Below are 27,025 nucleotides of genomic sequence, written 5' to 3'. Positions count from 1 at the left end.
ATCTAGGTTTCTAATTTCAATTTAATGGTTTACAGTTATTCCACTGTAGAATAAAAAATTTCTAGATTTGGTTGAAATATTAGACAAATATATGGCTTCCACTGTAAATACGAGCTGTTAGCAACTCCTTGGAGTATCTGGTTTATATAGACTGCGTTGCCCTGACAATCCTAGCCTGACCTACAAATTGCAATGAGATCTATGCATTTGTTCAGGCTATATTCAGTTAGTACGGTGGTAGCGCATTTGCCTAGCATTCGCATGGCAGCAGATAGATCTCCGCCCGGGACCATGAGTTTAAGCTGTTTGCTGGGGAGGCCACAGCTTGTGGTTGGGCACCACAGTAGGGATGTTGAGCTTGCCAGGTTGATGTTTTGGTGAGCATCTGTTCTAATGAAACTGGAACTGTAACCAGACACCTTCTACCTTTAACATTGCCCCATTTTGGAACAGACTGCTAGCTGACATTCTAAAACTAAAATTGTTGCTAGCTGTTTCAGGAATAGATTGTATAAGGTGATTAACATCTTGAGATTTGTTATTTTTCCTTGTACAGTTTATATTTCAGGTGCCTCTATCCATATAGCTTGGTGTTTAGAGGATTGATTAGCAATTGGCAACTACTGGTCTGCTGTATAAAAGAGATTTTCTAGTCTTGCAAGGCAAAAGGTTCAAGTGTAATTAGTGATCATTGATTAGGAGTGGGACATTACATTCCATTGGATCCTCCTGAGTTGATTAAGTTTATGCACTCTGTCGGTAGTAACAATCAAGGAGTTATTCATTCACGTGCTTATTTATTCCCTTAAAAAATGGAAATGTTCAAAATAGAAAAATCATGAAATACACAAATGCTTATTGCAAGCAAAGTACTATTGTGAAATGATTTTTTTCAATATTAATCTTACCCGATAATCATGTAGCTGTCAACTCTGTTGCCCGACAGAAATCTACGGTCGGGATACGCCAGCGATCACTATTCAGGTGGGGGTGTACACAACAGCGCCATCTGTGGTCAGGTACTCTAGTACTTCTTGTCAACACCACCTCAATTTTTCCTCTGTCGTGCCTCCGGCTAGACCTACATGGATACGCTGTTGATTCTGGAGTTTTTGCTCACGATTTGGTGATGTATTTGCTCTAGAGTTTAGCTTTCGCTATTCAGGAAGTTTTATCATTAGCTTAGCTAGCTTTTGGAATTAATTTGTTTAATTATGGTGACGAAGAGAGTATGAACTCTCTTTCACTTTTAAATGGCCGACCCTTCCCTTAGATGGAAGTGTTGGTGTCTAAGAGAGTATAGACTCTCTTTCTTAATTTTGCTTAACAAAAGTTATAGATTTATTTTATATCTCTCCGCCTTTTATAGGCCTCTTCGATTAACTTCCTTTTATTATAAACTTATTAAAATTAATTTTTATATTTGTTTATATTCGACCTTTCCTAATAGTAGGCGGTCTTTTCTTGGTACCGAAGTTAATTAACATTGAGCCCGTCATTTCGTTTTTACCTGTTAACATATTATGCTATTTTAATGTTTTTGAAAGAATTTCTTTGATAGTCTCGTACTGTTTTCAAAGTTGAACTAACGTTTTGTTTTGTCTCTGCAGTTGTTGACGTTCAGAACGTTCAACTTGCGCTCTATCGTTACGATAGAGAGAGAATTTTCACGGTGTCACGTTGCAGTAAGAGTAAACCGATTCTAGCGTTTTGTTCATTCTTTCTTAGCTTAATGATTTTAATTCTAATAAAGGAACTTTTTATTTGGGAAATCTTTCAGTTTTTTTCCTTTAACAATAATATGTTTTAACGATATATATGATTGGGCTCATCTCTCAGGTTCTAAGTCAAGAGAGAGAGAGAGAGAGAGAGATAGAGACGGAGGGAGAGAGAGGAGGATAAACGTTTCGTTCAAGTGAGTAACGTTGTTATCGTTTTTGCTCTTCTCCCTAGTCTCTTTAGGGGAAGAAGGTAAACGTTTCTAGAGTTTTATTCTTGTTCTCAAGCTTTATGCGGTGAGAGATTTTAAACGTAGTTTATTTGATCTAGTGTTTAGTCTCTTTCCAGCCACTGAATTATTTATCTTTCATTATATTTTTCTGTTACATTGTAATTCTGTTTTCGCAATTACTAACTTTTAAGGAAGGATAGAATTGCGTGTTTCAGGTACAAACCACTTAAAGTTTCGAGTTCAGTGAAATAAGTGCAAACAGAAAATCAAAAGTGATAAAGTGATAAGCGCAAAGTGTTACAGTGTTGCGTTCGAGGGTTCGTCTGTTCGTGCCAGTTGTTCGCCTAGTCTGGGACCTCTTACAAGCTCCCAAGCCCAGGGGAGAAGTAATGTCGAAGGACTTATGGGTTCAGCAGGCCTTGATCGACGAACAGACGTTTCCCTCCGTGGTTTCGGGTGTATCTACACACGTTGCCGATGTGATCACCCCACCCACACAAAGACGAGAGAGCCCTTTTATTCCTCGTCTGCGGAAGAGGTTTCTCGCAGAAACCATGGACCAAATCTTGCAGCTTTAAAGTGCAAGTCGGTCCCTTCCGCGCAAGTCCAACTCCTAGGTGTAGCCATTAGCACTGGGTCAGTTCGGACTTGCTGCAGTACGACAACTGCACACCTCCCAGAGAGGCAAGGTGGTATCGCAACAGGCAGTAGCTCCGTCTGTTGCCGCACCAGCTGTTTTAGACCCTCAGTCTCAACGGTCAGTAGCTCCGTTTGTTGTTGTCTTTCTTAAACTCTAGTGGTCTATGCTGCAGACAATGCAGTCTCAGCTTGCGGTGTTGATGCAGGAGTTTCAGGCAGAGAAGGTTAACACACCTCCTCCTGCGAGCGCTCCTCCACCTCTACGCAGTCCAGCCTGCCAGACGTATGATGTTGAGGTTCCTCAAGCTACCTCCATGCGTGAGCTGCCGCATTGGGAGTTGCCAGATACCAGCTCTGTGCAGCAACCTCCACTTTCCTTGAGGCAGGAGCCTCTTGCCACGCGGCAACCTCCTCAACACTTGAGGCAGGAGCCTTATGCTTTGCAGCAACCTCCTCTACCCTTGAGGTAGGAGCCTCATGCGTTGCGACTACCTCCTCCATCCTCGAGGCAACAACCTCTTGCGGTGGACAACCTCCACCATCCTCGAGGCAGCAACCTCAACTCCACCTCTGCGCAGTCCACCCTGCCAGACGTATGATGTTGAGGTTCCTCAACCTACCTCCACGCGTGAGCTGCCGCATTGGGAGTTGCCAGATACCAACGCTATGCAGCAACCTCTTGCGTTGCGGCAACCTCCACCATCCTTGAGGCAGCAACCTCAACTCTTGCGGCAGCCACCTCCACTCTTGAGGCAAGAACCTCTACTCTTGAGGCAAGAGCCTCAACTCTTGAGGAACCTCATGCTATGAGGCAGCCGCCTCAACGCATGCAGCAACCGCATTCTTCACAGCATGAGCCTCTCTCTGCGCAGCTACCTCCTCAACCCTTGAGGCAGACGCAACTCTTGAGGCAGGAACCTCACAGGAGCCTCATGCTATGCGGCATCCTCCTCAAACCATGAGGCAGGAGCCTCATGCTATGCGGCATCCTCCTCAACCCATGAGGCAGGAGCCTCATGCTATGCGACATCCTCCTCTACCCATAAGGCAGCCTCATGCTATGCGGCATCCTCCTCAACCCATGAGGCAGGAGCCTCATGCTATGCGGCATCCTCCTCAACCCATGAGGCAGGAGCCTCATGCTATGCGGCATCCTCCTCAACCCATGAGGCAGGAGTCTCATGCTATGAGGAGCCTCATGCTATGCGGCATCCTCCTCAAACCATGAGGCAGGAGCCTCATGCTATGCGGCAACCGCCTCAACGCATGCGGCATAAGCCTCTTCCCTTGCAGCTTGAGCCTCATCCCATGCAGCATGAGCCTCATACCATGCAGCATGAGCCTCATCCCATGCAGCATGAGCCTCATCCCATGCAGCATAAGCCGCACGCCATGCAACATGCTCTGCTTACCTTACAGCATGCTCTACATACAGCATGCTCTGCATACCTTACCGCATGCTTCTCAGTCACACATCTTTGGTTGTTGCCAACTCACTAGACTGTCAAGCAGTTTCATAACGTTGCCTTCTAGTCTGCTGCTTTTGCACCAGTGAAACCCTCACTGAGAGAACTTAGCTTTTCTCGGATATGGTTCCTGTAGATGAGAAAGTGCTATTCTCCCTCCTTCTGATATTCCCTTGAGGACTCTGTCATTTGGAGAGGAGCCTTTAGCTGCGTAGCCTCCTATGGACTTTTATTTAAGCATAACATGCTTCCAGGGAAGGTAATGGTTCCACTTCAGTCGCTAACCCCGTCTGTTACCACACCTGCTCCCATAGACCTTGAGCTGTGTTGCAAGACATGCAGTCCAAGCTTAGTCCTTGTTAGAGGATTTTTTGTTTACGGAGTCAGTGTGTCACTGGGAAGACGTTCAACAACCAGCAGAAGTGACTTGTTGTGACGCAGTGCGGCAACCTCAGCAACCCGATAAGGAGTTGTCTGTACGACCCAGACAGTCTAGACAGCTTCGGGTTGTCACTGTACTTCCTCGCTTCCCCATGGTTGACAGTTCACAGACTGTGCAGCAGTACCATGATCTTGTGTCCGGCTCCGTCAGACGACTGGCTTTTAAGAGCTCCCACAAGTCGTCGCTGTCTGGAGATTCTCAGATGGACTATGGATCTGACCAAGGAACTGGGCCTCCTGGTCAATTTTGAGGAGTCCCAGCTCGTCCCATCCCAGACCATTGTCTACCTGGGTATGGATCTTCAGAGTCGAGCTTTTCGGGCTTTTCCGTCGGCCCCAAGGATCTACCAAGCCCTAGAATGCATCCAGAGCATGCTGAGAAGGAACCGATGCTCAGTCAGGTAGTGGATGAGTCTAACAGGGACACTTTCATCGCTGGCCCTGTTCATCGTGTTAGGGAGACTCCACCTCCGCCCCCTTCAGTATCATCTAGCTGCTCACTGGATAAAGGACATGACGCTAGAGACGGTCTCAGTTCCTGTTTCCGAAGAGAGGAGGTCTACTCCTGCGTGGTGAAAGAACAGCTTTCTTCTCAAGGAAGTCTACCTTTGGCTGTTCAGAAACCCGACCGCCGTCTCTTCTCGGACGCATCAGACACGGGCTGGGGTGCGACTTTGGACGGACAGGAATGCTCGGGAACATGGAATCAGGAGCAAAGGACACTTCACATCAATTGCAAGGAGTTGTTGGCGGTTCATCTGGCCTTGATAAACTTCAAGTCCCTCCAGCTTAACAAGGTGGTGGAGGTGGACTCTGACAACACCACAGCCTTGGCTTACATCTCCAAGCAGGGAGGGACTCATTCGTGGAAGTTGTTCTAGATCGCAAGGGACCTCCTCATCTGGTCAAAAGATCGAAAGCTCACGCTGGTAACGAGGTTCATTCAGGGCGATATGAATGTCATGGCAGATCGCCTCAGCCGGAAGGGTCAGGTCATCCCCACAGAGTGGACCCTTCACAAGAATGTTTGCAGCAGACTTTGGGCCCTGTGGGGTCAGCCAACCATAGATCTGTTCGCTACCTCGATAACCTAGAGGCTCCCGTTGTATTGTTCTCCGATTCCAGACCCAGCAGCAGTTCACGTGGATGCTTTTCTGCTGGATTGGTCCCATCTCGACCTGTATGCATTCCCGCCGTTCAAGATTGTCAACAGGGTACTTCAGAAGTTCGCCTCTCGCAAAGGGACACGGCTGACGTTGGTTGGCTCCGCTCTGGCCCGCGAGAGAATGGTTCATAGAGGTACTGCAATGGCTGGTCGACATTCCCAGGACTCTTCCTCTAGGAGTGGACCTTCTACGTCAACCTCACGTAAAGAAGGTACACCCAAACCTCCACGCTCTTCGTCTGACTGCCTTCAGACTTTCGAAAGACTCTCAAGAGCTAGGGGCTTTTCGAAGGAGGCAGCCAGAGCGATTGCCAGAGCAAGGAGAACATCCACTCTCAGAGTCTATCAGTCTAAAGGGTAAGTCTTCCGAAGCTGGTACAAGGCCAATGCAGTTTCCTCAACCAGTACCACTGTAACCCAGATTGCTGACTTCCTGTTACATCTAAGGAACGTAAGATCCCTTTCAGCTCCTACGATCAAGGGTTACAGAAGTATGTTGGCAGCGGTTTTCCGCCACAGAGGCTTGGATCTTTCCACCAACAAAGATCTACAGGACCTCCTTAGGTCTTTTGAGACCTCAAAGGAACGTCGGTTGTCCACTCCAGGCTGGAATCTAGACGTGGTCCTAAGGTTCCTTATGTCATCAAGATTTGAACCTCTCCAATCAGCCTCTTTTTAGGACCTCACATTAAAAACTCTTTTCCTCGTGTGCTTGACAACAGCTAAAAGAGTAAGTGAGATCCACGCCTTCAGCAGGAACATAGTTTTCATATCTGAAACGGCTACATGTTCCTTGCAGCTCGGTTTTTTGCTAAAACGAGCTTCCTTCACGTCCTTGGCCTAAGTCGTTCGAGATCCCAAGCCTGTCCAACTTGGTGGGGAACGAACTGGAGAGAGTACTTTGCCCAGTTAGAGCTCTTAGGTACTATCTAAAAAGGTCATAACCTTTACGAGGACAATCAGAAGCCTTATGGTGTGCTATCAAGAAGCCTTCTTTTCCAAGGTCTAAGAACTCAGTTTCTTACTAATTCAGGCTTCTGATTAGGGAAGCACATTCTCATCTGAAGGAAGAAGACCTTGCTTTGCTGAAGGTAAGGACACATGAAGTGAGAGCTGTGGCTACTTCAGTGGCCTTCAAACAGAACCGTTCTCTGCAGAGTGTTATGGATGCAACCTATTGGAGAAGCAAGTCAGTGTTCGCATCATTCTATCTCAAAGATGTCCAGTCTCTTTACGAGTACTGCTACACCCTGGGACCATTCGTAGCAGCGAATGCAGTAGTAGGCGGGGGCTCAGCCACTACATTCCCATAATCCCATAACCTTTTAACCTTTCTCTTGAATACTTTTTATGGGTTGTACGGTCGGCTAAGAAGCCTTCCACATCCTTGTTGATTTGGCGGGTGGTCAATTCTTTCTTGAGAAGTGCCGAGGTTAAAGGTTGTGATGAGGTCCTTTAGTATGGGTTGCAGCCCTTTATACTTCAGCACCTAAGAGTCGTTCAGCATCCTAAGAGGACCGCTACGCTCAGTAAGGAAGACGTACTTAATAAAGGCAGAGTAATGGTTCAAGTCGTCTTCCTTACCAGGTACTTATTTATTTTATGTTATTTTTGAATAACTAATAAAATAAAATACGGGATACTTAGCTTCTTGATTAACATGTACACTGGTTTTCACCCACCACCCTGGGTGTGAATCAGCTACATGATTATCAGGTAAGATTAATATTGAAAAATGTTATTTTCATTAGTAAAATAAATTTTTGAATATACTTACCCGATAATCATGATTTAATTGACCCACCCTTCCTCCCCATAGAGAACCAGTGGACCGAGGAAAAAATTGAGGTGGTGTTGACAAGAAGTACTAGAGTACCTGACCACAGATGGCGCTGTTGTGTACACCCCCACCTGAATAGTGATCGCTGGCGTATCCCGACCGTAGATTTCTGTCGGGCAACAGAGTTGACAGCTACATGATTATCGGGTAAGTATATTCAAAAATTTATTTTACTAATGAAAATAACATTTTTAAAATACTGTTAGTTCTGTAACTGATATACAAACCACGCTATTTAATAGGGGTATTACTTTCGGCGTAGCTGAAATGACGAGCCATTAGAATTTTAATGAGGGTTTACTACCCCATCGCTAGTTAGGGGGGTAGGGGAGGGTAGCTTGCTAGCCCCCCCCTCACACACACCTGTGCTTGAGCTCACTTTGCTCTCAGCTTGGATGATAGACAGACGTGTCCTCTCTCATCCTTGCCTCGCTCTTGGCAGCCATTAATGCTTTTTCTTTGATAGGTTTGATTGTGAAGTTGGCCTCTGCGATTATACGCACCTGTTCTGCATTACCCGACTGCCCCTGCGGAACATTCATGTCGGCAGTCGAGACAGACCCTCACACCCTTTGCCCTTATTGTAGAGGCCAACGGTGTGATAGTGGTAATAAGTGTGGTGAGTGTAGGGAGTGGTCTACTTCCCAGTGGGAGAGGTTTTCTTGGCGACGTAAGGAGAAGTCCAGGCGGGATATTTCTCCTTCAAAGTTTTCTTTGAAGGGAGAAAATCCCAAGGACTCTTCTTCCGTTGCCCAAACCTCTTCCGAAGCTCCCGTCTCTTTCGAGAGACCGTCGAGTGGTAGCGTAGACCGTGGTTATGTTTCCCAAACTCGGGGTTTGAGAGATGGCGTTGCCCCCCCTAGTGAGGCAGCTCCACCTCTCCCCCCGGGGGAGGATTTATGTTTAACCAATTTGTTTCAGCTTTGGTCTTCCTTGGGGCTCGAGGGTTCGCCCTCCAAGGAAGCTCTTCTTTACATCATCCGATTGGGTGCCGCTGTCAAGCAATCGCCGACTTTGGCAGAGGTTGATCCTCTGTCAATTGTTGACGTTGTGGTGTCAGAGGTATCCAATGCAGTATCTCCTAATACCTCTGCCTCTTCTCATCCCGCAGTAGCTGAAGGCTTAGTTTCTGCCGTTCCTGCTCAACCTACGAGGGAGAAACTTAAGTCCAACAGTCTCTCCTGCCGGTGATTCTCCCCCTCGGGGGAGTTCACTTACAGAGACTCCTCTTCAGAGGACTGCAGAAGGTCAGCTTGCTGATCCTACGGCCCCCAGAGGGCACATACGTCGCAAGGATCGCCTTCCTCTTCGCCGGAGAGGCCTTCCTTCACCTTATAAAGCGATGAGGAGGCGCCTCTTCGTTTCATCATCGTCGTTGCAGTCCGCCGCAGAGGAGCCTCGTCAGCGTTCACCGACTGTTCCTGCTACGGTCCTGGACCTCTCTGCGGATCGTTTGCGATCCCCTTCGGTGGAAGGTCGTCCTTTCAAAAGGGCACGCTGACCTTCCACCCGAAAGACCTGCTGACCTGCCGTCGCCGTTCCTGGCAGCTGATGTGCTTTACGCGCCAACGAACCCTGTCTATCATGATAGTCAGGCACCGGTCCCTATTACGGGGCAACAAGGGCGTACGCGCCATCGCGCGCATACGTCCCTTACGCGCCATGATGGTCATGCGCGCCAACGGTCTCCTGTGCGCAAGGCTTTGCCTTAGGTAGCGTGCCAGCTCGCCATCAACCTCCTGTGCGCTAACACCCCCCTGCGCGGCAATGCTGTCCTGCGCGCCAGTATTCTCCTGCGCGCCAGCGCTCTCCTGCGCGAAAGTGCTATCCTGCACGCCAGTGCTCTCCTGCTTGCCAGCGCTCGCCAACGCGTCAGCGCTCGCCAACGCGTCAGCGCTCTCCTGCACGCCAGTGCTCTCTTGCGCGCCAGCGCTCGCCAACGTGTCAGCGCTCTCCTGCACGCCAGTGCTCTCTTGCGCGCCAGCGCTCGCCAACGCGTCAGCGCTCGCCAACGCGTCAGCGCTCGCCAACGCGTCAGCGCTCTCCTGCACGCCAGTGCTCTCTTGCGCGCCAGCGCTCGCCAACGCGTCAGCGCTCTCCTGCACGCCAGTGCTCTCTTGCGCGCCAGCGCTCGCCAACGCGTCAGCGCTCTCCTGCACGCCAGTGCTCTCTTGCGCGCCAGCGCTCGCCAACGCGTCAGCGCTCGCCAACGCGTCAGCGCTCTCCTGCACGCCAGCGCTCTCCTGCGCGCCAGCGCCCACGTACTTCCATCTCTCCTGCGCGCCCACGATCTTCGGATCTGGGAGCTGTAAGGAAGTCAAGGACTTCACCTACACACCAGCGCTCGCCAACGCGCCGCTTGCTGTCTCCAGCTCGCGATTACTCGTGCCTACGAGGATATGTGCGCGCCCACGCCCATCTCCTCCAGCAGTTATGCGCCGCCATCCTGACGCGCGCCTACGCACACAGGTTCCGACTGCGCGCAAGAGATATCTCTCCTGTGCGCAAGAGATATCTGTCCTGCGCGCGCGCGCCCTACGACATCTTCTGGGGCGCGTGATCTCTCGCCCGCACGCCCATCATCCTGATCCTGCGTGCCCACGCGCGTGAGCGCATAATCAGCCTCCTGCGCACTCTCCTGTGTCTCCCGCGCACGCTTCTACGCGCCATCACTCGCCTGCGCGCCTCCTTGCAATCGCCCGCGCGCCTCCTTGCAATCGCCCGCGCGCCTCCTTGCAATCGCCCGCGCGCCTCCTTGCAATCGCCCGCGCATGCACGCGCATCAGCAGTCGCGCGCGCTCGCCAGCAGTCTCCCGCGTGCAAGGCTGCAGGACAACGCTAGGCAAGGTCGCCATCCCCACATTCCCCTCCCCGCAAGCGCAGAACAGCGCACTCGGCGGTGGAAGGGAAGCTTCCAGGAAGGTCCAGGAACATTTCTTCTTCTTCTTTACAGGCAAACCCCCCTATGAAAACTCCTCCCAGGGATCTGTCGATCCCTGTCCCTCCAAAGGGAGTGTCTGACAGCGCAGCCGTCGGCCAACAGCCATGGTTTGGGGCACTAATCAGAGCGGTTACACAGGCTTTCAAGCCTGTCCTCTCTGGATTGGGCCACAAATCCTTGGCTGCGTCTACCCCTCTGAAGAGAAAAAGAGGAGCTTCGGACGCGGTGACTTCTCCAAGAACTAAGCTGTCTCCTCGTAAGCTCTCGAGGCAGGTTCTCTCCCCCCCCAGACTTTTTCTCCCTCCCTGTCGGACGAGGATTTCCCGTCCTCAGGGGAGTCACGTGAGGTGAGACGTTCCCCCATCGCACCAATGAGGGAAACCCCACCTCGCGTTGAAAAGTCTTCCCGGGTAGGGGTGAGAAGAACTTGCCTCCGTCTTTGTTGGAGTCCTGCATCCCTCCCAGGAGGGAGTCGAAGGACTCGAAGACGGTGCCAAAATCCTCGACGAGACTTAGGACGGAGCCAGCTATTCACTCGGAGAACGTCCGCGATTCTCCCCAAGAAGAGCCTTTTGGGACAGGAGACTTCGCTGCAAGTCCGACATCCGGAGGAGAACTACAGGAGTCAGAACATGCATTTTGGCAGGTTCTGACTCTTATGAGGACTCTCAGTGGGTTTGCCGGCCCAGAGATTCCTCTTCGAGAGGGCAAAGACACGGTCTTGGACCGAGTATTTGGAACTCAAAAACCTTCTAAGGCCAGTGTGTCTCTGCACTGGTCTCAGGGGGTTAAGAGTACCAGGGACAAGATCGCTGTCCAGCTCTCTGAGTTAGCCTCCTTCAACCGCTCCAGTGCCGGTAACAAGCTTCTCCCACCTCCTCGCGTATAGCAGAGGAGGTACTTCGAGATCTTGGAGGAGCCTCGTTTAGTTCTTCCTGTTTACCATTCTTTGGAAAAGCTTACCAGGGGAGTCCTTCTTGAGAGACTCTCCAACCGGCAGGTCTCATTCTCGGCAACTGAGATCCTTAACCAGGAGAAGGTTGCGAAGTGTTCTATGCAAGCCACTTCGTGGCTGGATATCTGGTTAGGGACCTTAGGTATCCTGATACGTTTGGAGGATTTCTCCAAAGAACGTACCAGGAATGCTATGGAGACGTTCCTCCTCTCAGGCACTCGCACGGTCGAGTTTCTGGCCCACCAAGTCTCGAACTTGTGGGCGAACACCATCCTGAAACGTCGGGATGCGGTGGCTGAGAGGTTCCATCAGAAGGTCCCTAGCACTGAGATAAACAGGCTCAGGCAGCCTTCCTTGGAAGGAACGAATATGTTTGAGCCTAAAGACGTGGAACATGCTGCTGAGAGGTGGAGGAAGCCCCACCAAGACTCCCTCCAGCATAGGGCTTTGACATCCAAGCCCTATAAGCCTCCAGCGCCCCAGCAGTCCCGTCCTACCAAGACCATGAAACCGACAACGGCAGCGAAGGCAGTGGAGTCTAAGACCTTCTCCAGGGGAGGTAAAAATCCTAGAGGGAGCAGTCGAGGCCGCAAACGCTAGGATTGGCAGTCCCCCTGCATGTCCACCAGTGGGGGGATGCCTACAAAGTTGAGCAGACAGGTGGCAGCAACCCGGGGCCGATTCCTGGACAATTTCCGTAATCAGTCAGGGATATCGCGTCCCATTCACATCTCTACCTCCCCTGACGACGAATCCAGTGTCATTGAGCTCCCTTGCCATGGGATCAGCAAGGGGGCAAGCCCTTCGGGCAGAAGTCCAGACCCTGTTGAAGAAGGGGGCTCTCCAAGAGGTCCTCGACGGGTCCCCAGGCTTCTTCAGTCGACTCTTTCTTGTAAAGAAGGCGTCTGGAGGCTGGAGACCAGTCATCGACCTCTCGGCTCTGAACAAGTTTGTCAGACAAACTCCGTTCAGTCTGGAGACCGCAGACATGGTTAGACTAGCAGTAAGACCACAAGACTTCATGTGTACACTGGATCTGAAGGACGCGTACTTCCAGATCCCAGTCCATCCATCTTCAAGGAAGTACTTAAGATTCAGCCTAGACAACAAGATCTACCAGTTCAAGGTGCTGTGTTTCGGTCTCTCCACAGCACCACAGGTTTTCACCAGAGTGTTCACCCTAATATCATCGTGGGCACACAGGATCGGCATCTGTCTCCTTCGTTATCTGGATGACTGGCTGATCCTAGCAGACTCGGTGTCATCCCTTCTTCAACACCGAGACAAACTTCTGGGACTTTGCCAGGATCTGGGGATCATGGTAAATCTCGAGAAGTAATCTCTGCTCCCCACTCAAAGATTGGTATATCTAGGCAGGATTATAGACACCGATCTCCACAAAGCCTTCCCATCAGACGACAGAATAGCAAGGCTGAGGATGGTCGCAAGCCCTTTTCTCAGACGAGAAGAGCTTCCAGCCCAATCGTGGTTACGTCTCCTCGGTCACCTCTTATCTTTGGGTCATCTAGTTCCCAACGGTCGCCTCAGGATGAGATCCATCCCGTGGGGACTCAAGTCCCGGTAGAATCAAGGTTACGATTCCCTGGACGTCATGATCCCTATGGGACCTGCGGAACTGACGGACCTTAAGTGGTGGGTGACAGACTAGAACCTACGAAGAGGAGTGGATCTTCTCATCCTCCCCCCGGGTTTGATGCTGTTTTCGGACGCCTCAAAGAAAGGGTGGGGGGCCTACGTACTGCACCATAGGACCTCAGGCCTGTGGTCAGAATCAGAAAAGTGCCTCCATATAAATCTTATAGAGATGAAGGCCGTTTTTTTGGCCCTTCAACAGTTCCAACAATACCTGGCGGGTCACTCTGTGGTGGTGATGAGCGACAACACCACAGTAGTGGCTTACATCAACAAACAAGGAGGTACCTTTTCGAAGCAGCTATCCCATCTTGCAGTAGAGATACTGAGATGGACCGAAGTCCACTCGATTCCACTATTGGCACGTTTCATTCCAGGCAAGTGGAATGTGCTCGCCGACAATCCGAGCAGAGCGTCTCAGATAGTGAGTACCGTGTGGTCTTTGGATCATCTAGTAGCCAACAAAGTCCTGATTTTGTGGGGTTCCCCAACTGTGAATCTGTTCGCAACAGCTCTGAACTTCAAGCTTCCGCTGTACTGCTCCCCAGTCCCGGATCCCAAGGCGCTCTGGCAAGATGCCTTCCAACAACGGTGGGACAACATCGACATGTACGCCTTTCCCCCGTTCTGTCTGATGAGGAGGGTACTCAACAAGACCAGAATATCGGTCAATCTTTCAATGACCCTCATAGCTCCGCTATGGCATCACGCGGAATGGTTTCCGGACCTTCTGCAACTCCTAACGGAACCTCCGAGAGAACTCCCTCCGCGACACGATCTACTCAGACAACCACATGCCAACATCTTCCACAAAGCCGTAGCTTCGCTGCGACTTCACGTCTGGAAACTATCCAGCATCTCCTCGCTGAGAGAGGATTTTCGCAACAAGTTGCCATCAGGATGTCTGGACATCTGCGAAAGTCATCCGCATCTGTCTACCAGGCAAAGTGGAAAGTCTTCTGTGGTTGGTGTTGTGGAAGGGGTATCTCCACTCGATGCCACCATTCCAACAATAGCTGAGTTCTTCTTGTATTTGCGGGAAGATATGCGCCTTTCAGTCTCGGCGGTGAAAGGCTATCGCTTAGCCTTAAGTCTAGCCTTCAGGCTCAAAGGAATGGACATTTCTTCTTCGCTAGAACTTTCCCTACTCATACGAAGTTATGAACTTGCCTGCCCTCAGTCGGCAGTGAGACCTCCTCCATGGAACGTGGTTCGAGTTCTCAGGTCTCTTAAGAGACCTCCCTATGAACCATTACGCCAAGCCTCAGATTGCCACCTAACTTGGAAGACTGTGTTCCTACTAGCTTTGGCCTCGGCCAAGCAAGTTAGTGAACTTCATGGTCTCTCGTATGACATCGCCCATTCAAGGGGATAGGGGGAGGTAACGTTCAAATTTTTCCCTGAGTTTATTGCTAAGACTCAGAATCCTGGAGTAGCGGACCCTCGGTTCGACTCCTTCCAGATTTTGAGTCTTTGTTCTGTAACAGATGACCCAGACCATCTCCTACTATGCCAAGTAAGGAGTTTGAGGCTATATCTCAAAAGAACGGCTGCAGTCCATCCTCAGGTGCAAGCGTTGTTTGTTAGCACAGGGAGGACTAAGAGGAGGGTCACCAAGAACACCATCTCAGCATGGATTTGTAGGGTGATCCATCTGTCCCTGAATCCAGACCCTCCTCTGTCACGTCACCCTAGAGCACATGATGTCAGGGGCGTAGCTACGTCTCTGGCCTTCAAAAAGAATTTCTCCATAACGCAGGTTCTTCAAGCTGGGGTGTGGAAGCGTCAGACGACCTTCACAGCCCACTACCTGCAAGACGTGACCCACAGGAGGCTCGATACGTTCTCTATCGGCCCTTTGGTGGCTGCACAACAGCTGGACAAGTAGCAGAAGGTTGAGGGCATTGTTATCCGGTTTTAGTCTGCATGAATGAAAAGGTTTGTCTGGCCCTTATTCTTTTCTTCATCTTCCCCTCTCTTGGGGAAAGTAGCATCCTGGATTCTCTGCATAGCTTACCTCAAACCACTGCAGGTAAACCATGTTTCCTTGTGTTCCTAGTATTAAGCTAATACTGTCACGTCCCCATACCTTGACGAGGTGGTATTGGGAGAGTCCTAGCCTAAAGTTTCCATCTAAAGAACTACAGGTCAACTTCCTAGGATGAGTCACACTTCATTATACCTTCACACACAGCTTGCGTAGGCCACAGTCCTTGAGTAGCAAGGTTCTAGCGAGGTGCTGGAACTCCTTATTTCTTGAGTGCGAACACAATCAAATATTGAGTCCCCAGGTAAAGCCAAAAGCCAGTACTGGCAGGGACTTCCACCCTTCCTAATAGGTGAGTCACCCCTATTAAATAGCGTGGTTTGTATGTCAGTTACGGAACAAATGACAAATTCTTAGATAATTTGTATTTTTCCTAACTATACAAACCTTAGCTATTTAATCAAACTTGCCCGCCAGCCCTATCCCCCTTGAAGTCCTACCTCCAAGCAAAGTGAGCTCAAGCACAGGTGTGTGTGAGGGGGGGGGGGGGGTAGCTAGCTACCCCTCCCCTACCCCCTCGCTAACGAGCGAGGGGGTAGTTAATCCTCGTTAAAAATCTAATGGCTCGTCATTTCAGCCACGCCGAAAGTAATAACCCCTGTTAAATAGCTAAGGTTTGTATGGTTAGGAAAAATACAAATTATATCTGAATTTGTCCTTTTCTAGTCATGCAAGCCAAAAGGTTCAAGTGTAATTAGTGATCATTGATTAGGAGACGGACATTGCCTTCCGTTTGATCCTCCTGATGTGATCAAGTTTCTGCACCCTATCGGTAGTAATGTTCAAGGAGTTTTTTATTCATGTGCTCATTTATTCCCTTAAAAAATGGAAATGTTCAAAATAGAAAAATCATGAAATACACAAATGCTTATTGCAAGCAAAGTACTATTGTGAAATTATTTTTTAGAATACTGTATCAGGTGTATGGTACTGTACAGTAGTACTGTATATTGTTGCATATGAGTATATGCACTGCACTACTGCTCCTTATATATATAACAGAAACAAACTTCTTTGATCTGGCACTTTCCGCGACCTTTCTCTCGCTCTTGTAAGCTTCTGGTCTTAACCAGTTGTCGCCTTTGTCGCGCATGTATGCTGTCCGCTGCTCTCAGTCAGTTCACATACCGATTAAGACACTTTTAGGGCTGGACAGCTGGGTAGAAAGAGATGATAGGGAAAGAATGAATATCAAAAGATAGAGAGTAATGCATCTAGGCTTTGGGTAAATGTCCCAAGAAGTTGCATTACAGGGTGAAACTAACAAAAAATGGGCACGGCTATGCAGTACAGTATTTTGATACCTAAGCTGGTAAATACATTGGCCGTAACGGCAAATTTTGATTGTACGATATCCAAAAATATTCATACGAAAGTATTTTTAGGTTAGTGGTAGATTTTTGTTGATCATAATGAGTGAGGTGAAAATAACTGCACAGTTAATATATGCTATACTGTACTAGGCCATACTGTACTGTATTCAATACTGTAGTTTGAAATCTGGTTGTTTTCGTATTCCAGTTGAGTAGCCTCTTTTCAACTCTGTGCTCTAAATACTTTACCGTAAAATTGCCTTTTAATTTTGAAGACAGGAGTTGATATTGTTAAGCTCTTTGATTACAGTTTTTACCTTTATAAGAACTTCTAAAAATTGTACTCTTACTATTAGAATATTGTGCTATAAAGTGTTAGAAAAATTGAGGTAATCATGCATTTTGATACTGAAGTGTTGTGTAGCATAGTATTTTTATTGTGCACTACTCAATTTAAGAATATTTATTTTCAGGTAAACAAACATGGCTGCAATTGGCACATTATGCCAAAGGTTTGCAGCTTTCACGCTGAAATCTCCAGTGTGTGGAGTTGCAAGAATAGCAGCCTCCACTACTTTTCTACAGGATGTAAGTTATTAATGTTTGTATTTGAAATTTAGTAATACGTTTTAATTTCTTATCAAGAGAGCATGTACATACATACATACATATACCAAGGCACTTCCCCCAATTTTGGGGGGTAGCCGACATCAACAAATGAAACAAAACAAAAAGGGGACCTCTACTCTCTACGTTCCTCCCAGCCTGACAAGGGACTCAACCGAGTTCATCTGGTACTGCTAGCGTGCCACAGCCCACCCTCCCCCGTTATCCACCACAGATGAAGCTTCATAATGCTGAATCCCCTACTGCTGCTACCTCCGCGGTCATCTAAGGCACCGGAGGAAGCAGCAGGTTTTTTTCTTTTTTCTCTCTCTCTCTCAATTGAATAAGGCACCAGATCCTTTACTACTCTATCTTCCGGAAAAATCATAAATGTAAGATTTTATCAAGGTCTTTGTAAATTGCCAAGTCTCCTGATTTATGCTAATTAATTCACTTTCTAGATGGAGGTAATGAGGGTACACAAACTTTGAGAGAGAGAGAGAGAGAGAGAGAGAGAGAGAGAGAGAGAGAGAGAGAGAGAGAGAGAGAGAGAGAGTGAGTGTAATTGTTTTTAAAGCTTGTTCCCTTTATGATATAAGGAAGGTTTTCTGTTGGTAAGCTTATAGGGACTAGGGGCATACTTCTTGTTTTAATTTTTGTAGAATATTAGGGTTTAGTTCTTATTGTTTCTTTGGAAGGGCCATTTTTTGTGATGCCATCTAAATTAAACTTGAAACGAGAATTCCCATCGGCTATTAAAAAAAAAATTATTTTGCTTACTTCTTTTGATGTCATTTCATTTTAATAAAATGGCAAGTTCACTTCATGCAGGCTTTTATTTCAAAGTATTATCTGTAGGAAAGACACTGTACTCAATTTTTTTTAATGGGGCACATTTGCACTGACTCGCAGCGGTGCCCTTTCAGCGCGGGAAAGTTTCCTGCTATCTGATTGGTTAGAATGATCTTGTCCAACCAATCAGCGATCAGGAAACTTTTCCGAGCTAAAAAGGCACCCCTATGAGTCGGTGCAAATCTGCCTCGCTAAAAAGAATTGACTATAGTTAACCCATCCCCACCGAGAGGTAGATTTCTTTGTTTGTGTTTGTTTCTTTGTTACCGACTCTACGGAAAAACAACGAGACTGATTTTCTTGAAAGTTTCATTAGAGATGCACTAGGACACAATAGACTCCATTCAAATTTGGACCTAACGGGGTCAAGGTCATATAACTAGAAAGGTCATAATCTATTTTTGACTCTGTCCAATACAGTATTATCTGAATTAATTGAAATTATTAGGAGAGATTCACTGTGACACAATAGACCCCATTCAAATTTGGATCTCGTAGAGTCAAGGTCACAGTGACTCAAAGGCTCAGAATATATTTTTGACCATAACTCTGTCAAATGTTATCCAATTTACTTAAAACCAGGTCGAAAATCTTCATTTTTCCAGTGCCAGAATTATAATTATATAAATCAAAATTATGAAAGTACATACTGTAGTTTTGAAGATTGATAGGTTCAAAGTTCAAGTGGGCTGAATTTTTTAGGTCACCGAATTTCACTCTCAAACGAGTACAGATAAACATTTGGTTAATATTATTGATAGATTGAAAACCACATATAGGCTTTAAAATGACACCATGACCTTTGGCCTTCTATGACTTTGAAAGGTCAAATTCAACATCAGTTGATTTCAGAATGTTCAGATTCATACTTATTTACTATTATTGATGGATACTGTAACTTCACAGAAGCACTTAGAGCAATAAGGTTCACATGCGAGGGGCAGGGTTTGCTGTGTCCGACACTTTGTTTCTAGTTGAGCTCTACATGTTATCACACTCACCAGAAATGAGTCCTTTGATGTCATTAATTCTACATCACATGTATTGGTATAGAGTGTGCGGTAGCTAGTGTCTCGTGAATAGAGTTTAGCTGTTATTGATAGTTTTAATTACAGTACTACATCACTATGATTTCAAGATCTTAATTTAGCATGAATACTTATCCTTTAGTGTATTGTCTGTCATTTTGGAAACTGGTTTGCAATTTTTAATAAGATTCTATAAGATTTTGGATAAACTATCCCCTTTATTACAATCCTTTAAACTTCTAATGAAAGGGGTATGGCAGTGTATATTTAAAATGATTATAGTACCATGCTTCTCATAAGCCTGTAATTAATAAAGATGTGATGAGATTAAAGTCATAAAGGCTTATGGCAGGCTTATCAACTTTAGCTAAGTTTAGATTATGCCATTTTTCATCTAACCATAATGGCTAAGATAAAGGATTGAGATAGATCGACTATTTCGTTCGAATAACTTTTAACGTATTGATTCTCCATTTTGTTGCAGGTCAGGTTTTATAATGTATATCAAATTGATCGGCCCAAACCTGGCACCAAGAGGAACTTAAAGTTTCTGGTCCACTACCCGGAGGATAAGGAATACACCGTAAAGCCTCTGAAGATGACGAAACTAGCAGGGCGAGACCCAGACACAGGTACAAATCTTTCTCAGTTTGTACGTGTGTTTTTTCAATATTAAACTTACCCGATAATCATGTAGCTGTCAACTCCGTTGCCCGACAGAATTCTATGGAGGGATACGCCAGCTATCACTATACTAGAAGGGGGTGTACTTACCAGCGCCACCTGTGGCCAGGTACTCAAGTACTTCTTGTTGACACCTCCTCAATTATTCCTCTGTCGTGCTATCCGGCAAGACGTTCTGGGATACGCTTATGTTCTTGGAGTATTTTCACGACTTTGGTGAAGTATTTCTCTTTGATTTCGGCTGTCGCTTTACTGGAAACTTCTATATTAGCTTAGTTAGCTTTTGGAATTAATTTGATGAATTATGGTGACGAAGAGAGTATGAACTCTCGTTCACCTTTCAATGGCCGACCCTTCCCTTAGACGGAAGTGTTGGTGTCTAAGAGAGTATAGACTCTCTTTCTTAATTTTGCTTAACAAAAGTTATAGATTTATTTTATATCTCTCCGCCTCTTATAGGCCTCTTCGATTAACTTCCTTTTATTATAAACTTATTGAAATTAATTTTTATATTTGTTTATATTCGACCTTCCTAATAGTAGGCGGTCTTTTCTTGGTACCGAAGTTAATTAACATTGAGCCCGTCATTTCGGTTTTACCTGTTAACATATTATGCTATTTCCGCCGCAGAGTTGAAAGAATTTCTTTGATAGTCTCGTACTTTTTCAAAGTTGAACTAACGTTTTGTTTTGTCTCTGCAGTTGTTGACGTTCAGAACGTTCAACTTGCACTCTATCGTTACGATAGAGAAAGAATGTTCACGGTTTCACATTGCAGTAAGAGTAACCGTGTCTAGCGTTTTGTTCATTCTTTCTTAACTTAATGGTTTTGATCCTAATAAGGAACTTTTCATTTTGGGAAATATTTCAGTTTTTTTTTTTTTTTTCCTTTAACAATAATATGTTTTAACGATATATATGATTGGGCTCTTCTCTCAGGTTCTAAGTCAAGAGAGAGAGAGAGAGAGAGAGAGAGAGTTAGAGACGGAGGGAGAAAGAGGATAAACGTTTCACTCAAGCCTGCCAGGCGTACGAGTAACGTCGTTATCGTTTTTGCTCTTCTCCCTAGTCTCTTTAGGGGAAGAAACTAAACGTTTCTAGAGTGATCTAGTGTTTAGTCTCTTTCCAGCCACTGAATTATCTTTCATTAGATTTTTCTGTTACATTGTAATTCTGTTTTCGCAATTACTAACTTTTGAGAAAGGATAGAATTGCGTGTTTCAGGTACAAACCACTTAAAGTTTCGAGTTCAGTGAAATAAGTGCAAACAGAAATCAAAGTGATAAGTGATTAGCGCAAAGTATGTCAGTGTTGTGCGTGAGGGTACTTTTGTGCGCGCCAGTCGTCCTCCCAGTCCGGGACCTCTTGCAAGCTCCCAAGCCCAGGGGAGAAGCAATGTCGAAGGGCAAAAGGGTTCGGCAGGCCTTGATCGGCGCACAGAAGTATCCTCGGTGGTTGTGGGCGTGTCTTACCGAGACCGTCACTCCCACCCGCAGACGATTGAGCCCTTATTTTGCTCGTCTGCAGAAGAGATTTAGGGGAGAAAATAAAGGCAGAGTAACGCTGGTCTCAGGTCTCAAGACCTCTTAAACGTAAAGTCCAGACCTATGCCAGACGTACGAAGTTAAAGTTCAACAACCCGGATGCAGTCATTGGGTTAGCTCTGACTCTCCTCAGTCATCAGTTGAATACACTCCGCCTAAGAGGAGTAAGGTTCTGCCGCAGCAGATCTCTGCTGTTAAGGCTTTACCTCAGCAGACCTTAGTGTCTGCCGACCCCAAGTTGACTCTACTGCAGTCCATGCAGTCACAACTTTCGGTCTTGATGCGTGAGTGTCGGGCTGAGAGTGTTGCGCCTCCGCTTCCACCTACACTCCCCCCGCCTATGCTCGCTCCGCCTGATCGCAGTACCACCTGCCAGGCGTACGATGTTGTGGACTCTACTACAGTCCATGCAAGCACAGCTTTCGGACTTGATGCGTGAGTGTCGGGCTGAGAGTGTTGCTCCTCCGCCTCCGCCTACACTCCCTCCGCCTGCACTCGCTCCGCCTGATCGCAGTACCACCTGCCAGGCGTACGATGTTGTGGACTCTACTACAGTCCATGCAAGCACAGCTTTCGGACTTGATGCGTGAGTGTCGGGCTGAGAGTGTTGCTCCTCCGCCTCCGCCTACACTCCCTCCGCCTACGCTCGCTCCGCCTGATCGCACTACCACCTGCCAGGCGTACGATGTTGAGCCACGTGCTGAGTTTGCTGTTCCCTGTGGTGTTCAGCCTCCGCCTTCCTTAAGGCAACCTTTACAATGGGATCAGGAGGATTATACCTCTCTTCCTCCGCCTCCACTTGCTGCTCCACCAGTGATGCAACACTCGGTTGAGGTACAACAACCTCTCCCGTCCATGAGTCAGTCTCCTCTGCTCTCGCTGCAGTGAGCTCAACCCTCCACAAGGCAAGCACCACAACACCTTAGCCTTGCGCCTCAGGAGCCTCAGCTTGCGAGACATTTACCTTGTTCTGCGCAGCCTCTTCCTCATCGCGCTCCGCTCACACCACAGGAACTGGAAATTGCTACTCCGCTTCCGCCAACCGCTCAGCAAGCGCAACCCTTGGGTTCAACCACTCATGCTAGGAGTCAGCCTCCTCCACCCATGCGCCTTCCTTCTGCTTGTCTTTTATTCAGCCTTTGCAGACTGAGCCTCAGGTGTTCCCTCAACAGAGTCTTGAAGAGGAAACCACAACTATTGTTGTTCCAGCTCGTTCTGACTCTGCTGTTCAGCATACCTTACCTCCATTTTCAAACCATGGCAAAAATATGAATCATGAGTTATGAATGTAAGGTAAACATTATGTTGATTTTTAAACCCCATGCAAGCATGCATAAAGCACTCTAGCACTGGTCATGGAATTTCTGAGAAATGTTAAACGCCATGCACACGCTCTGCTTTCCTTACAGCAGGCTCTGCTTACAGCAGGCTCTGCTTACAGCAGGCTCTGCTTACTTCATGCTCTGCATACAGCATGCTCTGCATACAGCATGCTCTGCATACAGCATGCTCTGCATTCAGCATGCTCTGCATACAACATGCTCTGCATACAGCATGCTCTGCATTCAGCATGCTCTGCATACAACATGCTCTACATACAGCATGCTCTGCATACAGCATTCTCTGCATACATCATGCTCTGCATACCTTACCGCATGCTTCTCAGTCACACATCTTGGGTTGTTGCCAACTCACTAGACTGTCAAGCAGTTTCATTACGTTGCCTTCTAGTCTGCTGCTTTTGCACCAGTGAACCCTCACTCAGAGAACTTAGCTTTTCTAGGATAAGGTCCTTGTAGATGAGAAAGTTCTTTTCTCCCTCCTTCTGATATTCCCTTGAGGACTCTGTCATTTGGAGGGAGCCTTTAGCTGCATAACCTCTTATGGACTTTTATTTAAGCATAACATGCTTCCAGGGAGGTAATGGTTCCACTTCAGTCGCTAATCCCGTCTGTTACCACACCTGCTCCCATAGACCTTGAGCTGTGTTGCATGACATGCAGTCCAAGCTTAGTCCTTGTTAGAGGATTATTTGTTTACGGAGTCAATGTGTCACGGGGAAGACGTTCAACAACCAACAGAAGTGACTTGTTGTGACGCAGTGCGGCAACCTCAGCAACCCGTTAAGGAGTTGTCTGTACGACCCAGACAGTCTAGACAGATTCGGGTTGTCACTGTACTTCCTCGCTTGCCCATGATTGACAGTTCACAGACTGTGCAGCAGTATCATGATCTTGTGTCCGGCTCCGTCAGACGACTGGCTTTTAAGAGCTCCCACAAGTCGTCGCTGTCTGGAGATTTTCAAATGGACTATGGATCTGACCAAGGAACTGGGCCTCCTGGTCAATTTTGAGGAGTCTCAGCTCGTTCCATCCCAGACCATTGTCTCCTTGGGTATGGATCTTCAGAGTCGAGCTTTTCGGACTTTTCCGTCGGCCCCAAGGATCTTCCAAGCCCTAGAATGCATCCAGAGCATGCTGAGAAGGAACCGATGCTCAGTCAGGTAGTGGATGAGTCTAACAGGGACACTTTCATCTCTGGCCCTGTTCATCGTGTTAGGGAGACTCCACCTTCCCCCCCTTCAGTATCATCTAGCTGCTCACTGGATAAAGGACATGACGCTAGAGACGGTCTCAGTTCCTGTTTCCGAAGAGAGGAGGTCTTCTCTCGCGTGGTGTAAGAACAGCTTTCTTCTCAAGGAAGTCTACCTTTGGCTGTTCAGAAACACGACCGCCGTCTCCTCTCGGACGCATCAGACATGGGCTGGGGTGCGACTTTGGACGGACAAGAATGCTCGGGAACATGGAATCAGGAGCAAAGGACACTTCACATCATTTGCAAGAAGTTGTTGGCGGTTCATCTGGCCTTGATAAACTTCAAGTCCCTCCAGCTTAACAAAGTGGTGGAGGTAGACTCTGACAACACCACAGCCCTGGCTTACATCTTCAAGCAGGGAGGGACTCTTTCGTGGAAGTTGTTCTAGATCGCAAGGGACCTACTCATCTGGTCTTAAGATCGAAAGCTAACTGGTAACGAGGTTCATTCAGGGCGGTATGAATGTCATGGCAGATCACCTCAGACGGAAGGGTCAGGTCATCCCCACAGAGTGGACCCTTCTCAAGAATGTTTGCAACAGACTTTGGGCCCTGTGGGGTCAGCCAACCATAGATCTGTTCACTACCTCGATAACCTAGAGACTCCTGTTGTATTGTTCTCCGATTCCAGACCCAGCAGCAGTTCACGTGGATGCTTTTCTGCTGGATTGGTTCCACCTCGACCTGTATGCATTCCCACCGTTCAAAATTGTCAACAGGGTACTTCAGAAGTTCTCCTCTCACAAAGGGACACGGCTGACGTTGGTTGGCTCCGCTCTGGTCCGCGAGAGAATGGTTCTTAGAGGTACTGCATGGCTGGTCGACATTCCCAAGACTCTTCCTCTAGGAGTGAACCTTCTAAGTCTACCTCACGTAAAGAAGGTACACCCAATCCTCCACGCTCTTCGTCTGACTGCCTTCAGACTTTCGAAACACTCTCAAGAGCTAGGGGCTTTTCGAAGGAGGCAGCCAGAGCGATTGCCAAAGCAAGGAGAACATCCACTCTCAGAATCTATCAGTCTCAAGGGGAAGTCTTCCGTAGCTGGTACAAGACCAATGCAGTTTCCTCAACCAGTACCACTGTAACCCAGATTGCTGACTTCCTGTTATATCTAAGGAAAGTAAGATCCCTTTCAGCTCCTACGATCAAGGGTTACAGAAGTATGTTGGCAGCGGTTTTCCGCCACAGAGGCTTGGATCTTTCCACCAACAAAGATCTACAGGACCTCCCTAGGTCTTTTGAGACCTCAAAGGAACGTCGGTTGTCCACTCCAGGCTGGAATCTAGACGTGGTCCTAAGGTTCCTTATGTCATCAAGATTTGAACCTCTCCAATCAGCCTCTTTTTAGGACCTCACATTAAAAACTCTTTTCCTCGTGTGCTTGACAACAGCTAAAAGAGTAAGTGAGATCCACGCCTTCAGCAGGATCATTGTTTTCACATCTGTAACGGCTACATGTTCCTTGCAGCTCGGTTTTTGCTAAACGAGCTTCCTTCACGTCCTTGGCCTAAGTCGTTCGAGATCCCAAGCCTGTCCAACTTGGTGGGGAATGATCTGAAGAGAGTACTTTGCCCAGTTAGAGCTCTTAGGTACTATCTAAAAAGGTCTTAACCTTTACAAGGACAATCAGAAGCCTTATAGTGTGCTATCAAGAAACCTTCTTTTCCAAGTTCTAAGAACTCAGTTTCTTACTATTCAGGCTTCTGATTAGAGAAACACTTTCTCATCTGAAGGAAGAAGACCTTGCTTTGCTGAAGGTAAGGACACATGAAGTGGGAGCTGTGGCTACTTCAGTGGCCTTCAAACAGAACCATTCTCTGCAGAGTGTTATGGATGCAACCTATTGGAGAAGCAAGTCAGTGTTCGCATCATTCTATCTCAAAGATGTCCAGTCTCTTTACGAGTACTGCTACACCCTGGGATCATTCGTAGCAACGAATGCAGTAGTAGGCGAGGGCTCAGCCACTACATTCCCATAATCCCATAACCTTTTAACCTTTCTCTTGAATACTTTTTATGGGTTGTACGGTCGGCTAAGAAGCCTTCCACATCCTTGTTGATTTGGCGGGTGGTCAATTCTTTCTTGAGAAGCGCCGAGGTTAAAGGTTGTGATGAGGTCCTTTAGTATGGGTTGCAGCCCTGTATACTTTAGCACCTTTGGGTTGATTCAGCCTCCAAGAGGAACGCTGCGCTCAGTAAGGAAGACGAACTTAAAAAAGAGGCAGAGTAACGGTTCGATTCGACTTCCTTACCAGGTACTTATTATTTCATTGTTATTTGAGATAACTGTTATATGAAATATGGGATACTTAGCTATCCTTTAATCTTGTACACTGGTTTTCACCCACCCCCCTGGGTGTGAATCAGCTACATGATTATCGGGTAAGTTTAATATTGAAAAATGTTATTTTCATTAGTAAAATAAATTTTTGAATATACTTACCCGATAATCATGATTTAATTGACCCTCCCTTCCTCCCCATAGAGAACCAGTGGGACCGAGGAATAATTGAGGAGGTGTCAACAAGAAGTACTTGAGTACCTGGCCACAGGTGGCGCTGGTAAGTACACCCCCTTCTAGTATAGTGATAGCTGGCGTATCCCTCCATAGAATTCTGTCGGGCAACGGAGTTGACAGCTACATGATTATCGGGTAAGTATATTCAAAAATTTATTTTACTAATGAAAATAACATTTTTATCAGTAGTTTTAGTCAGTGAAGTGTGAGTGTAAAGTTATATTTACCTTTGTTGAGATAGAATTGAGTTTTGTTTAACCATCAACTCGATATTTTTATCTAGGTCAAAATTAGCTTTTGAAGTACAGTGATACCTCTGGATACGAAAGTTTCTGCTTACGAAAAATTCAGGGTACGAAAAGCGATACAAAGATTTTTATGCCCCAGTATACGAAAAAATTTTCAGGATACGAAAAGCTTACGAGATCTCAACTCGTCGCCGAGAGTACAATACCTTTTTTTTCAGGGTATCAACCCTTAATTCAGGTGTACAGGTAACAATACACCTTCACTGATCCAAATGCTTTACGTACAGTACCGTAACTTTTATACAGTAGTAAAGAAAACGGACCGTTTTCTTAGGGCTTAGAGGGGATAACTAGGCTATAACTACATTATTGAATAATCTCATGGTGGTTTCTGGAATGGATTAGGCTTTTTTTAACGGTTGGGTTAATTATTGAATGATAGAAATGGCTGCATTGCATGTTTATTACTACAGTTTAGCGTGTTTATGAAAGAAAAGGTGTCTTTTCGTAAGGCTTGGAACGGATTAGGCTATATACATG

General features: G+C 47.0%; 2 protein-coding genes across 5 annotated transcripts in view; both read left to right on the top strand.

Annotated features, from left to right (window-relative positions):
• Nucleotides 1–27,025, top strand: part of LOC137623145 (nucleolar and coiled-body phosphoprotein 1-like) — a 524,118-nt gene that overhangs the window by 274,993 nt on the left and 222,100 nt on the right. The window lies entirely within an intron of this gene.
• LOC137623141 (large ribosomal subunit protein uL2m-like) overlaps nt 1–27,025 on the top strand; it is a 39,984-nt gene that overhangs the window by 1,749 nt on the left and 11,210 nt on the right. The window contains exons 2-3 of the mRNA XM_068353822.1: nt 16,885–16,999; nt 19,382–19,529. Of these exons, the coding sequence (XP_068209923.1) occupies nt 16,895–16,999; nt 19,382–19,529 (253 nt within the window). The 5' untranslated portion in view covers nt 16,885–16,894. The remainder of the gene's footprint in view (nt 1–16,884; nt 17,000–19,381; nt 19,530–27,025) is intronic.

The sequence above is a fragment of the Palaemon carinicauda genome, chromosome 30 (assembly GCF_036898095.1).
Source record: "Palaemon carinicauda isolate YSFRI2023 chromosome 30, ASM3689809v2, whole genome shotgun sequence".
Lineage (NCBI taxonomy): Eukaryota > Metazoa > Arthropoda > Malacostraca > Decapoda > Palaemonidae > Palaemon > Palaemon carinicauda.
This window is presented reverse-complemented; position numbering and strand designations above follow the sequence as displayed.